This window comes from Podarcis bocagei (genome assembly GCF_964188305.1).
Source record: "Podarcis bocagei genome assembly, chromosome: 2".
Taxonomy (NCBI): Eukaryota; Metazoa; Chordata; class Lepidosauria; order Squamata; family Lacertidae; genus Podarcis; species Podarcis bocagei.
In genome coordinates, this window is record NC_138126.1 from 44,396,409 (window position 1) to 44,412,271 (window position 15,863).

Below are 15,863 nucleotides of genomic sequence, written 5' to 3' on the forward strand. Positions count from 1 at the left end.
AATGGCAGGACCGGCCCTAAGTGTGAGAGCTCTTGTCCTTCCACTCAACTAGCAGTGGCTTCACAGCAGATTTGGAACCAGAAAAAGGTTCTTTTGCTGGTTTATTTTCCTCAGGCTCATGTTTGTGAATCCTGAGGCAGTTATGATTGAACCAGATCTGAATTTGAGTCTCATGGAATGAAAGCATTAGAAAAATCCAACGTTTGATCCACTGGTGTGGTTTGAAAAGAGAGAATGGTACCAATCCACATAGGCTGGCTAGCAAAGCTTGAAGGAGCATCTCCACCCCTATCATTCAGCTCAGACACTGAGATCCAGCTCTGAGGGCCTTCTAGCAGTTCCCTCACTACGAGAAGTGAGGTTACAGGGAACCAGGCAGAAGGCCTTCTCAGTAGTGGCGCCTGCCCTGTGGAACGCCCTCCCATCAGATGTCAAAGAAATAAACAGCTATCTGACTTTTAGAAGACATCTGAAGGTAGCCCTGTTTAGGGAAGTTTGATGTTTTATCATGTTTTTAATATTCTGTTGGGAGCTGCCCAGAGCGGCTGGGGAAACCCAGCCAGATGGGTGGGGTATATTATTATTATTATTATTATTATTATTATTATTATTATTATTATTATTATTATTACTAAACAGATCTGTCAAGCAGGGCACATCTAACCTGTTGCCACAGCAATGGGTTGCCTTGTTCAGGCATACACAATTCCTCTTCCCCCAGTCCATTTCAGTAATCATTCTAGCACACTCCCTTGGTGTCATCTGTCACAAGAGACGCTCACATGGAATGAAAGGACTTTTGGTAGTTTGGCCTCCTATAGATTCTGACAGGAACACAAATAGAGAAGCAAGTCGATAAATTCTTGGTGGATCAGACTTTTCTGACCTAGAGTTCCTGCGACGGCAAAGGGGAGCATTGCAGTTGCCACCCTTCCACTGCTCCAATAAGGACGATACAAAAATCAAAATCAAAAAATTGAACACATCCATTCCAATTTCTATCTGATCTGAGACCTTAGCCTTGGTACAAATCTGCACCAGTATTTTAACCTAAGTGTCTGCTTTTGATCACACCTTCTGTTTAACTGGCACAATGCAGGTGAATGTAAAACTAAAAACTGGGGCACATGTGACTGAAGATCTTCTTAAAGCAGGCCAGATGAAGGCTTTTTATTAGATCAACTTCTATGGGTAGCAAAACAAAGAAATGAAAAATGCAAGCTTTTGAAGTTCAGTAGGCATATATCTATGCCTGCATTCTCTTTCACCAGCAGAACTTGCTCCACCACTGAATTTATTTGCCTCTCTTGTTTACTGTAAAATAGCAATACGGTGCAACTTTCTGTAACTATTTCCATGTCTTAGGAAGGCATTAGGAGGTGAAAAATAAGACAAGTACTTACACTGCGTACACTGCTGTATCCTACACCTTGGAAAGGTAAGCTGAGAGTCAATCTTTTCGGAAACTGCTTTGAGGTTTGTTTGTTTTTACAATCAGCAGTATATGAATTTCATGAATGGATAAAATAAATTATCCTATGCAGTTACGTGGGCATATGTTTAAGCCCCATTAAACATACTTGGGGCCTGTCTGCACTGTAGATTTAAAGCAGCATCATACCACCTTAAACAGTCAGGGCTTTCCCCCAAAGAATCCTGGGGACTGTAGTTTGTTAATGGGGGCTGAGAGAGACAGTTTCCAGAGTGTTTTAATGATCAATCCTACTTTCTAGGGCACTCTAGACTCGTAGCTCTAGGAGCAAATAGGGGATCTCCTAAGAACTCTCAGCACCCTTGAAAAAAACCCTACTTCTTAACAATTGTTTGAATTCAGTTTCTCATTTTTCAAATCCAGTTTACCACATTTCTGCATCAGTTTCCTATTTATTAATTAATTTAAAATTCTTCATGAAAATTCACCAGCATTTCGGTGAACATTTATCCTAAATATACACATTGTTGTATACCAGTTTGCCTAATTTGCACATTTTTGCAAGAATTTCCCCCTGATATAGTGCATTTTTCTACGCTATTTTGACTAACATATGCATCTTTTGACTAATATGTGCATCTTTAAGAACGCGTCCTCCTGATAGGCACAATTATTTCGCACTTCTTTTAGTTAGAGAGCTGCATCACAAAATCCAGAGAAGTGCGGATTTTGAAGCCTGGCTGCATTTCAGTTCCCATACAATTTCAGGCAAGGTGAATTAATGGGTTTCTGCCCTATCACTCTGATCAGGAAGGAGCGGAAGGGAGTGGACCCAGACCATGAGCTAGTAATGTGAAACTGTAGGGGATAGGCTACGTTGGTAGTGGTGGCCTCCAGTCCTTTGCCTTTCCCTCTATGAACATCTAAATTGGGTGCTCATAAGGCATGATGCCACCTGAATAGAGGCTCCACAAGTGAGAAAACCTGAACATGGTTCATGAGGCATCAAAAATCACTTGGATGCCATAGAGCAGGATATGTCAACATAGCCACAAGTGCCTGATAAACTATGCTAAGCAATTATAAGAGAATTCCAGAATTGTCAGTCGGTACCACTAGATGAATCACACACTTGCCTTGCACAGGATTCTGCTGCAGAGATTTCTTATTATATTTTTTTATGTCCCACCTTTTTTCCCTGGCTGGGACTCAACGCAGCTTACAGATAAAATAAGAACAGCTAGAAACATAGATTTAAAAACTTACAAAAAAATTAAAACATTAAGATAGAGAGATGAGAGGTGATAGATAGATAGATAGACAGATAGATAGATAGATAGATAGAGGTAGGTAGGTAGGTAGGTAGGTAGGTAGGTAGGTAGGTAGAGATAGATAGATGATAGATAGATAGATAGATAGATAGATAGATAGATAGATGATAGATAGATAGATAGATAGATATGGCAACCATTTTATGCAGGGGTTCCATTCATGACCTCCCGGCATGTTGGTGGAGCATGCATAAGCCCCGCCCAGTTTCATTCTGCCCCATTTTCTAGCCATTTCCGGGTCAGCAGCAACAAGTGTGTGCATGATCGTACGTCAATCAGACATGCATAAAATAGTCACTGGCGCACGCACGCGCGCACACACACACACATAGAAGTACAGGATCCAGGTTTCTGAAAACAAGGCACTGGCAATGTTCTTAGTACTCTGTGTGCACTGACAACATGACAAATGACTTTGCTTTATACAGAAAAACTGTCAGCTGAAAATAGAACAGTTTCTCTGAGTGTGTATTTTTAAAATCTCTCTTTCTTTGGAAAACAAATTATATGATTAGGCCTTTTTTTAAAAAAAACAACAACCATAGTTACGGTTCCACAAGAAACATCTCCATGCAATGTGCATTTTGATGCTCATTTCCATCTCTCTGAAGCAATGCTCACCCAAACTCTGCTAAACTGGCTGGATGATGCAAATAGGATGGATAGGACCCTATCCGGGGCTGTCAAAGGTTACCTGAAACGTGTTGCCCACGACTACAACAGGGCTGCTCTCTTCCGCAGCAGCTTCTAACATTTGTTTTTAGCATAATCTCTCAGTGACCACAGAAAGGTGAAGCATATTTCAGTCACCGTCACCTACCTCTCCTCTAGTGCAAGGCATCACGTCAGAATACCTGGAGGTACAGAGAGACCCTTCCTCGGTGGTATCGTCTGGGAGCCCAAAAGTGGCCGTGCAGTTGGCAGAGAAATATTTGTACGGCCTCCACGTCTGCCCATAGTCCTGCGACCTCTCCAGCACCATGGCCGCTGGGCGAGGCGACTTGAACACCACTATGACGTGGGTCAGGTAGAACTGCGTCTCCAAATCCAGCCGGATCTCCTCCCTGTGCACCCCTTGCGCAGACTGCCACCAGGAGGCGGGGTTTAGGAAGAAGTCGTCCGTCATAGCGGAAGGAAGGTGAGAGTTATCAGGCTGGTTGGCGTTACACTTGGTGCACCTAGGCTGTCCACACCCTTGGGGGCCGTGGTGGAGAAGATGGTGGTCTGGGTAAAAGCAGTAAAGTTCTGTGCTGTTCTGACCGCAGGTGGTAAGCGTGACTGGCGTTCTTCCAGTCGCAAGGTTCCCCACGGCAGGATTGCAGGAGTGCCCATCGCATCGGAAGGCTCGTAGCTTTGCTGAATCTGCAGTGCGAGCAGCAGGGAACAAAATGATACAAAACTGCATAAAATCAATATTCTGCACCATTGTGTATCACCCAGTCCCTCCCCAGCCCTGGATTCCCTACCAAGCACTTACCACCATCATTAATTATTATTATTATTATTTGTATTTATTGTTTGCTTTCTGCAAAACAAAAACAAAAAAGTCTCAAAGAGACTTATGGCCCACCCATCAGTTTCACTTAACCCAAATTTGATGGCATTGTGTACCAATTGATTTTCCTGGGTCTGAGACATATTCTCGTTCCACAGCTGTGCCTTGTGAAAATCCGATCCTACCCACTGAATCGGGTATTATCAAATGTGCGGAAAAGCCAAAAAGAGATTTTGCTTAACCAAGCACCAATTTGGCTGATAAGATCAGGTATTTGCAAGGAACAGTTGTGAAATGAGAAATTAATTGGCAAATTAATTGGTGCACAATACGATCATAATGCAAGTCAAGCTTGCCAGTCATTTAAAAACAAATACAAAGGATAAAATACAACAGGATAAATATTTTTTTAAATGTCTTCGTACAGATCTACCTTCTGCGTCTCAAATCATTGTTTAAAAAAATGGTGCATGCATTGATTGAAACCCTTTGCTATGGAGAAGAACATGCATAATTTACTGTGGCTGTGAGACCTCCTGAAAACAGGGCAGGGCGACAGAAAAAGAAGAAAATTGGAGCGCTTGTGCCATGAGTCACACAGCACACACACAAAAACTTGCTATTAGAAGCAGCTGCCAGCAGGAGGAGCAAACTAGAGAGGCCCCCCACATGGCCACACTTAGGGCAACAGTCCTAAGACAGTGGCAGCCCAGTGGTACTTCATGTAGCAGCTGATAACAAGACCTGAATGCTTGAACTCGCCCTGAGAGAAAATGATCAAGCCTGCCTCAACAGTGCTGTAAAGCCATCAGAGGAAATATTGCATCAAATGGCCCTAAGTGCATGAAAAAATGAGTTCCAATAATAAATACAAGTGGGAAGTAGCAAAGCAGTAGTTGATAGCTCCGTTCTAAAGGTAGTCAAAATCAGAATTCACTTCCAGTTTTCCTACCCAGAGGCTACACATCTTCTGTTCCTGTTCCAAATCCATTTCCATGCTCATTTCCATTACCTCCGTCACAATTTCACAGGATGCTTCCGCTGCAGAATATCATGCTGGACTAGGGCCTCTCACAGTTCTATGGCTTTATACAGAAAGTTTTTTTAAAAGGCAGAACACACTATTTATGTCTAAAGTGTATCGACTAAAATTTGTGGGTTGGATTTAAAGTTTTTGGAATTGGGGAGAGGGAGAGCAGCTAATTGTCTTCTGCAGTTGATGGTGCAAGCCTCTTCTCAACCGGGTGCTCTCCAGATGGTTGGGACTCCAGCCCCCATCAGCCCCAGCCAGCAAGAACCATGTTCAGGGATGATGGGAGCTGTAGTCCAGCAAGAGGCTGGGGACGGCTGAACTAGTGGAAGAATCCCATAGTGGTTCTCAAATGTCTGCTTGTGGAAATGGCAGCACCTCTTTGCATTTAGGTTCACTTTTCTTGCACGGTCCTCTAGCCCAGGGGAAGGCAGACTTAAGCCTTGTGGGATCTACTCTGTGTTTCACTAGAGATCTAACAACCAGCGCCAGGTGCAAAAGGAACTGAAGAACTTAGAACTGAAGAACATGAGTGCTCTGAACTTGCAGTGTGATCAGGGATTTGTTCTAAGTATCAGAACCGAACAGAACTGCACACTAAAATCCAAGTCTGGTTCCTCCAAGCTTTTTTTTTCTTTCCCACTTCAGCAGTCCAACTTGCAGTGGTGGGAGTCATTGTGCTGTTGCTATTGTCCAACCACTGCGAGTCAGAAACCCTTGCTGCTGTGCTGCAAATCACCAATGGATCCCGATCTACTTCCCGCCTTCTTCTGCTCCAGCATGAGCTGTAAAACAGGTCTTGGGTGACGCTTTTCCCCCATGCAGAAGGGAACCTTTGGGTCTAACCCAAGAACTATGGAATTGCTCTGTTTGCATGGCTCTGTTTCAAAAGTAGACTTGCCCTGGTTTCCAATGAATCCTCAGAATGCAAGAATGACAGGAGATGAATACAGATGACGCTCGCCCCGTGGCTCAAAATTAAAATGGAAATCTGCTTCTTTTCATTCCTAGAGATGGAACCGGAAAGCATCCCACTGCCTGTCTCTCTCTCCTCCACTCCCCCCGCCACCAATTTTCTAACTGCATTTTATGGAGCAGGCAGAGTGGGGAAGAGCACAGTTGGCTTTCTAATCAGTGGTGATGACAAGGAGGCTTATCTGCTGTGCCTGCTAATGCAGCAACATCAATAAATGGTTCCTGTCTGAACTGCTGTGTCATTAGGAACGGCAGAGTAGGAGAGCACATGTGACAAATGAGCGGAGAGGGGGGTGGGTGGGAAGAGCCGGATCAAAATCTGCAGTTGATTAAGAGTCTTGCATTGGAAGCAATTAATGTGCCAATAAGGCAGCCCATCCGTCACTTGGTTTATTTCTCTGAAACGCGAGGTCATAGAAGTGGGGCACGGCAGGCAAAGGGGCAGAGCATTCCGGCAACCAGGGACTTACCCTGAATGCCAAAAGGGACTCCTTGAATAATTCATGCCAGGCTAAACAATCAAGGCTGCAGTGTGCCCTCCTCCCCTCGCTCCCAGGGGGCTGTATGTCACCGAGGTGGATGGTGCCTGGCTCTTGATAGATGACGTTGCGCAATAATCGATGCCACTCAGCTATTTATGCATTTACCCTACTATCCCAGGGGAGTCGCTCAGCAAGGTGGCTGTTTGTCGGAGGGCTTCTGGCAAATGTTTGGAGCATCTGGCAGTGACATAGTCATCGAAAAGCTGGGCAAACCTTTCAGATGGCTGATGGCTGAGAGCAGATTAGCTGGTTTGGGATGTGGTATACACATGGCATTGGTGGCGCTGTGGGTTAAACCACAGAGCCTAGGACTTGCCAATCAGAAGGTCGGTGGTTCGAATCCCCGTGATGGAGTGAGCTCCCGTTGCTCGGTCCCTGCTCCTGCCAACCTAGCAGTTCGAAAGCACGTCAGAGTGCAAGTAGATAAATAGGTATTTCCGTGCACTGCTCTGGTTCGCCAGAAGTGGCTTAGTCATGCTGGCCACATGACTCAGAAGCTGTACGCTGGCTCCCTCGGCCAATAAAGTGAGATGAGTGCCGCAACCCCAGAGTTGGTCATGACTGGACCTAATGGTCAGGGGTCCCTTTACATTTACCTTTATACACATGGCATTGGCCACAATCCAGATCTAGGAAAATACTGTGTTTTGATATGTTTGCCCCCAAACCAGCTTCAAACCACACTGAGAAAAAGAATGACACAGCTGTGTTTTAAGTCAATAGTGTGTGTGCCTTGCCTTGCCTTGCCGAGTTCAGCTGGCTGCATGTGGGGTGAAAAGTGGGTCTGCAGCAACTCAAAGCACCACATGTTCCAAGCTAGTAGTTATGCAAACCCATCCTTATTTGATGTTTCAAGTTAGTGGGTCTGCCCTTGCTATTGAGTGCCTTTCACCCATTGATGCCATGTTATGAAATAAGAAAAAACCAACCCAAACCACAGGCAGTATGGAAAAATAAACAAACCAGTATATAGGGAGAAGACTGGCCTGGTTTCTTGCTCCACTGAAAGAGTGGAATGCCACTGGAAAGCACTTTAAATTCTTTACTAGAATTTAGTAAAGTGTATTTTACACAAAAATACACACACGCGTGGCATAACTATTCTGTGTTAAGGGATCCTGACTAGGCACGCTTGCTTAAGGACAGAACAAATGTATTGCTGAATTACCATAGTTAAGGTCAACCTAGCCCTGCAATGATCCCAGTAACCAGCAGATGTTAGGTGAAGCATTGGAAATTGGCTAGCAACACACCAGTGGAGTGGATCACAGTCTACTTTCTGCCATTCTTCCTCTGTGCTGTCAGAAGAATCTCTTCTAAGTATGTGTGTTCACTGGAAGTAGGCATCCATGACCTTACTGCTCCCATTCCTAAAAAATCTTATATGCAAAGAATTGGGCAGATCCAAACTATGGCTCATCGCGATCAGTCGCCTTCTCCTTCATCCTCTTGGATGGGATGTTGATAATGGTATGTCCTCCAGGAGTACTGCCAGGGCCACCACTGCTTCTCAATAACTACTGACATCAAGCACATTTGCTACATAGCATGGGCATAGTCAGGGGGTGCAGGAGTGCTGCTGCCCCCCAAGATAAAGTAAATACTGTAAATAGAAATACTTAACTAACTGACCAATTGCATTGCAGATATCTCGGTTCTTCCCCTCCCCAACATAAAGCCTGCCCCCCCCAATAAATCCTGGCTACGCCCATGGAACATAGGCTCCTGTTGTCACACCACACCCATGGTGAGAATGCTTCATGTTCCGTTTGAGAGCAATGGAAAACCAGGGGAGTCTTTCTACAACCAACTCTTTGTTGTTGTTGTTTTAATAGATATTTATTGAAGTTTCAGAAATTATATACAAAAGAAAAACAAACAAAACACAGACAAAAAAGAACAAGTATAATTTCAATCCCTTATTTTCTTATGCCTTACTTCGCTGACCTCCTCCTACCTCCCCTTTCTGTATTCCAATTTCAAAATATTTATTCAGCAAGTCCTCTCCCTTAATTTCATTTAGTTTTAACCTTTCTTTTCTTTTAACTTGAACATTATTGCTATAAACCACCTAGCTTCTAAGCCGTCATCGTTCTATCATTCATTAATTTTGCAGTATTTCTCATCCCTTTCTTCAGTTTATTTTTGATAACCTTATTTTCATTTAATTTAGTTCATTTACAAAATCCAATTTTACCTTATCCAAACTTAATCATCGAACTTATACATCAGTTCTTATTCTTAAACCATTTTTTCTAAGGCCGACCAAGGTTCCCTTCCATACAACCAACTCTTTGAAAAAAGAATTGCTGCTGGTAGTTTTAATTCTAAACGGTGCAATGGAAAAGCTCTTTATATATGTCCCTTCCTCTTTATATATACATTTTAGTAGGCTAATCTGTTCCATGAAGCCTAACTCCTTAAAGCAGTCTGCCTCTTCCCTTTATCCTTCCCTTTCCTTTATAACTTTGTAACTGTTCCCTCTTCCCTTTCCTTTATAACTGTTGAAATGCATAGGCTCTTTGAAATGGTAATCTTTCTTGTTTGCTGATATAATTATGCAATGCACCATGTGTCGCATAATAATTCTAATTGCCTTTTGAAGACATTTAAATGGGTGGCCATCAACACATCTTGTGGTAACAAATTTCATAGTTTATGTGCTACTGTGTAAAGAAGCTTCTGGGAGGGGGGAAATCACTCAGCCTTTACGAAGCTGGTGTCCTCCAGATGTTCTTGGGACTTCAACGCCCATCAGTCATGAGAGTTGTAGTCCAACAACATCTGGAGGGCATCAGATTTGTGAAGGCTGATCTAGCTAATATTGGCAAGAGAGGTAAGAGAAGATGGGATTTACTACTCTATAGTGAGGGACGCAGGTGGCGCTGTGTGTTAAACCACGGAGCCTAGGACTTGCTGATCAGAAGGTCGGCGGTTTGAATCCCTGCGATGGGGTGAGCTCCCATTGTTCGGTCCCAGCTCTTGCCCACCTAGCAGTTTGAAAGCAAGTCAAAGTGCAAGTAGATAAATAGGTACCGCTCTGGCGGGAAGGTAAATGGCGTTTCCGTGTGCTGCTCTGGTTCGCCAGAAGCGGCTTAGTCATGCTGGCCACATGACCCGGAAGCTGTACACTGGCTCCCTCGGCCAATAAAGCGAGATGAGCGCCACAACTCCAGAGTCGGCCACGACTGGACCTAATGGTCAGGGGTCCCTTTACTAGCGATATAACACCTAAGCTCTGTCCAGGTGTTCAGCCCTCTCTCCCAGTATCCCAGTCCATGCCTGCTTCAGTCTAAGGCCTTTGCATGCTGAAGAAGAAGGTCCGAAGAGGTCACCTTTGAATATTTGGCTAAACATGGTCAGAATCTGCCACACAGTGATGCCACACATTTTTGGTGTGTGTGGAAAAAGCAACATACAAAACAAATCAATGAATGAAGTTCCCATCTGTGGTATCACTTAAAATAGAAAGCTTATGATATGAAATAACATAAACTAAACTTATATTGGGAGCTATTCTTCCCAGTGGAGACTGTAGGGTATTTAAATGTAGAATGGGAAAGTGAGGTTGTTTAAAGCTTCACCACAAACTGCTGAAATATAAACCTACTATCTAGCCTCTGAAGGAAAATAGAGATGGCATATAACCAGAATGCTAGCTTATTTCTTAGTTCATAGCCCTCTGATCTAATCACCTCTCTCCTATTGCCTGATTTAGCCTTTCAACCTTAAATAAGTATTAAAATGGATCTGAAATGGTTTCCTACTTTCCACTGGTCACCTCCTCTGCTTCTGCTTTGTTTGAGGGAAGTGAGGGGGGAATTACTACAGCCAAACATATTTAATTGTGTGGAAACAGCCATGCTACTTAGTCTAGTAACCAACTACTGTAGCATGGTCCCAATGATATCAACCATTTGGATCTAACTTCATCCCTCAATTTCTGATCGTCAGTCTTTCAGCAATACTGTATCACTATTGTACAAAAGCTTTGCATCCAGTGGGATCAAGCAGGGAGAGCCAGGGTTTGGCCATAAAAACATAAGAAGAGCCTGCTGGATCAGGCCAATGGCCAGTGGCGTAGCGTGGGGGGTGCAGGGGGGGGCCCGGCCGCACCGGGCGCAACATCTGGGGGTTAGGGTTAGGGGGCGCAAATCCACGGGTTAGGGGGCACAAATTACTTGCCTTGCCCCGGGTGCTGACAACCCATGCTACACCACTGCCAATGGCCCATCTAGTCCAGCATTGTGTTCTCAGTACGGCCAACCATATGCCTGTGGGGAAACCACAAGCAGGATCTGAGCGCAACTGCACTCTTTTCCTGCTGCAATTTCCAGCGACTGGAATTCAGAAGCATGCTGCCTCCAACCATGGAAGCAGGACATAGCCATCGGCTTTAGTAACCACTGGTAGCCTCATCCTCCCTGAATTTGTCTAATCCCCTTTGAAATTTGTTGGCCATAAGATCACGAAAGGGTGGAGCTATGCAAATAAGGCCGGGCTTGATTCTCAGTGGCTGAGGTCATCCGAGTCACTAGGGTCAGTGAAGAGGTTTTAGCTCTCAACACAATGCAGTCCCACAGTGGCACATCTTCAATAACATCTGACAGTCCAGGACAGAGTAACACAAACCTTGCAAGGCATGCTACTCCTAATGTATGAAGACTGGGCAGTTTCTAACTTTATATAGCTGCTAAATGTTAATATGGTAACACATTTTACACTGGTCAGAGGATAAAGGGGAAATGGCTGAAAACAAAGTGGATCAGGGGTAATTTTATCGTTGCCGTGTATGATTGATGGAAAGTGACAACAATTCTCATGAGAATAGATAGTGGGAGAAGCCACTGTCTGATGCATTCATCTGTTTCATAATCTGTCATCTATTGTACATCACAAGATTATTTTATGCTTTTCACTAACACAAAACCAAACTACTAAACGCTTCCCTTTGCTTGCCATCGCAGAGTTAAAAAGCAAAACACTCACACCAGTTTCACTGGTTCGTAGAGCTGTTGAACAAATGGTAAAGAAGAAGGAACAGCCAAGCTAAGGGGTATAATCCACCACCCAGTGTAATCATTGGCAAGAAGGGGTGGGGGGTTGCATCCTATCTGCTGTTTCAACAGAACCAAAATAGCAAGCATGGGCTATGAAGCTGTATATAGACAGAAGAGGCAGCCTGGTGTGGTGCAGCGGATAGAAAGCTGTACAGAGATCGGGAGTTGAAAAAATGCAGCTGAATGGAATTTGGATATATTTGAAACTTCATACATGCACCTTGATATCTAGGTTTTCACAAGTATATTTGAGAACCAGGAATTCCCCTTGATTACCTCTCAACAATTTCCTCTACAATTTGAGTACAGTGGTACCTCGGGCTAAGTACTTAATTCATTCCAGGGGTCCGTTCTTAACCTGAAACTGTTCTTAACCTGAAGCACCACTTAAGCTAATGGGGCCTCCTGCTGCTGCCGCTGCACAATTTCCGTTCTCATCCTGAAGCAAAGTTCTTAACCCGAGGTACTATTTCTGGGTTAGCGGAGTCTGTAACCTGAAGCGTATGCAACCTGAAGCGTATGTAACCCGAGGTACCACTGTATCATGATCAAAACTAACATAGCCTGCCTTACTGCTTGGCAGCGTAAATGGACTCCTTGCTTTACAGGTGTTAAAGAACATCAAACTGGAGTTCATTTCCTTTCTTACTCAATGTTTACAACAGGCCTACTACCACCATGCGGCTTTCCTTGCTCAAGAGCCATACTGTCTGAAAACTAAGCCACAATCGGGCTTCACCCAATGCAGCTCTGTGTATGAGGAGAGGATCCCCACAGCCACTGAGCTCTCGCTACTGCTGCGCCAACCACTGGCCAATATGCCCACCTACTCTTAATGATAAGATGCTCTATCCAGCAGTCCACTCATCTCTTTAGGCTCCTAGAGTGCTGACCACTCCCACAGAAGTGGAACCAGCCAATGAAAAGTGGGGGAGGGCCTTGTGTTCTTGGGAATGGCTAGGTGCATTACGGTACACTCACCCTAGTGGCAACATATCCCCTTGCAGGTGGAGGTGGTGGGGCTCTAGCTCAGTGTTTCTCAGCCGGGGGCCATATGGCCCCCTGGGACCCCCAGGATAGTCCAAGGGGGGCCACAAGTACAATTATATAATTATAAAAATTGTAAATAGAAGATGTTTTATTTACAAACAAAATATCTACCTTTCTTACTGGTAGGGCAGGGGAGGCCACATGAAGGAAACAAGGTCGAAAGGGGGTCACGGTCAGGGAAAAAGATAGAGAAACAGTGCTCTAGCTCAGTGGCCGAGCTCTTGCTTTGCATGCAGAACTCAGGTTCAGTCCCCTGCATCTCCAGGTGGGTTTGAGAAAGAAATAAACAACGATCTGACTTTTAGAAGACATCTGAAGGCAGCCCTCTTTAGGGAAGTTTTTAATGTTTAATGTTTTATCACTTTTTAAATTATTATTAATAATAATATTCTATTGGGAGCTGCCCAGAGTGGCTGGGGAAACCCAGCCAGATGAGCAGGGTATAAATAAATTATTGTTATTGTCATTGTTATTATTAGTCCTGGCTGGAGAGCCACTGGTGGTCAGCGTCAAGCAGACATCCCTGTGCAACATGGACTGGCTATGGTATGACTCTGTAGAAGGCAACTTCCTATGTTCCTGAACAACTTGTAATGCCAAAAACATGACTGCATTCAGTGTTTTGGATCACAAATTGCGAAGGACCATTGTTATCCCTCCTTAGATCATTGAGGAGCCCATAACTCAACACATGCCATTAGTCCTGTGTTCGCTTTCTAGCACACCCATGTCAGGTTGAGCAAGAACTCCTGTCTGACATCCTGGAGGACTGCTGCCAGTCAGTGTAAGATAGCACTGAGGTAGACCCATCAAGGGTACAGCCTCATGCTTACAGACAGGAGCACACTAGAGTGGTTCTACATGCAGATGGGAGGGGATGGTTCATGCTCTATGTCAATAATGCATCTCAGTCCTCACCAGAGAGGGTTAGAAACATAGATATGCTCTTCCTAAGAAACAGTGCATATTGGTGAGCGAGACACGTTTTGTGGCATGAGTTGAAGGTTGCTCTTATTAGGATATGTTTATTACCCAACACTATCCTATGCGCTAAGTCCAAACTCAAAGCACTGATATGCACATACATTATGCACCCAAAGTCACAGCCCATCTCAAGTACTTGCAGGCAGACAGCGTGCTGAATATGGAATCATAACTCTCAATCCTGTGTGGCTCTCCTTATAGCAGAACCAAAAAATTCTTGCATAAGATTTCACTGTTGAAAAAAACCATTCCCAATAATCCCATTTCAACCTGGTCTGAATCCCAGTGCAGCACGGTTCTGGGAGAATTACCTTTCTCTGTGCCTCAGTTTCCTGGCTTTGAAATGGGAACAACCGGGACCTAGGCGGGGATGAAACACAGGTATTGCCAGCCTTTGGACTCGGTGACAGAGTGGGCTAGACATCTAAAGAAAAAACGGACGGCTTCTCCTCTTCCTACAAATAAACACTCGGAAGAGGCTTTAAAGCTCTCCCCCATCATTGATTGGGAACCTAGGCGTAATTCCGCTTACCTGCTCCAGGATGGCCAGAAATAATATACTCCAGGAATACGATCAGCGTTATGCTTTTATGCTGCATGACTCCGCCTAGGAAATCCATCTTCTCCGGAGGCGCGAGGGTAATAATAATAATGATGATGATATTTCTACAAGCTTGGTGCCCACATGACCTCTCTTTTCGGGGCGGGGGCAGAGCAGACAAAACAAAAACACTTTCCTTCAGGGCAGCGATGACTGCGGGCTCCTCGTGCTTCCCTTTCCCTGAGGGGGTGGGTGGGAACCCGCCGCGCGTGTCTCTGTGTATCTTTCCTCTCTCTCTCCCCTTCGGATCTAAGGCGCGCTTCCCAGCTCCGCGCCCGCTTCGCCTCCCCCGGCGCGTCCACCTCAGCCGCCCATCGCCTCCCAGTGGATTCAGGCAGAGCGCTGGCTGGCTGCTTCGAGATAGAGCCCCTTCGCCCCCTCCCCGCTTCGCCCCCCCGGAGACGAGGTGAAGTTCACACGTCTGGCACAGCAAGCCGAGCGGAGCAAGCCTAGTCCTCCTCCTCCTCCTCCTCGCCCGTCGACCTTTCGCAGGGTCAAGGCGGCGACGCGGCTCGGAGGGCGAAAGTTCCTTCGGAGTTCGCTCAACTTTCGATTTCACTTCGGACCTTCCCTCGGCCGCCCGAATGTTTCCACTCGGCTCTCCTCCTCGCGCCGGACTGACTCGCTTTGACGCTCCTCTAACGCGAGTGCAATCGAGGGCAAAGCCGCCTTTGTTTTGCCACCCTCTCACCCCCCAACCACCCCCTCCTCGGTCGCCCAAGCACGGCCTTCTCCCCCACCCGCTTTGGACTATCGTCGGTGTCTCAGAGGCGATCCTATGTATTCCACCGGCTTTAAAAGAAAATGGATTATTATTATTATTATTATTATTATTATTATTATTATTATTATTATTATTATTACTACTACTACTACTACTACTACTACTACTACTACTACTATTCAGGGCAGCTCAGGGCTTGGGTGGCTTTTGTGGGGATTGGTGAATAGCCCCTTCCTTCACTTTCAGGTGGCTTGGATCAGTGCCTTCTATAAAATAAATAAAAAAATGACGATGAGCTAATTTTTTTTTGGAGGCGAGGCTTCTTTGCGCCGAGCTGCTCGCGTCTCTCCAACCCCGCGGCGATCGCCTCTGCCGGCCACCTCGGTCCCCTCTAGCCCCGTCTGGCTGCAAAAGGGATTATTCTGACATGTGATCCTCTTCCTGTCCTTTGATACGTGTGCGTGTCTGTGTTTTGCATCTCACTTGCGCACTCCTTCGGCTGCTTGCGCCGCTCTCCAGACGCACGTGTCCGCGTTTGCTCGCTCGCAGAGCCTCTCCTTTCCCCCACTTCGCAAGAGCCCGTCAAGCCTCCGGCTCCAACGCTGCTCCTGTCCTGCTCCTTTAAAACCAAATGCCCGG

The 15,863-nt window shown here is 45.3% G+C and overlaps 1 protein-coding gene across 1 annotated transcript in view; it reads right to left on the reverse strand.

The window, feature by feature from the left end:
* The window catches only part of LOC308581550 (netrin-4-like), a 57,888-nt gene extending 42,705 nt beyond the window's left edge, over positions 1-15,183 (reverse strand). Inside the window, exons 1-2 of the mRNA XM_081184095.1 lie at positions 14,432-15,183; positions 3,584-4,125 (exon numbers count right to left, since the gene is read on the reverse strand). Coding sequence (XP_081040221.1) covers positions 3,584-4,125; positions 14,432-14,519 — 630 coding nt within the window. The 5' untranslated portion in view covers positions 14,520-15,183. The remainder of the gene's footprint in view (positions 1-3,583; positions 4,126-14,431) is intronic.
* Between the last annotated feature and the right edge of the window lie 680 nt (positions 15,184-15,863).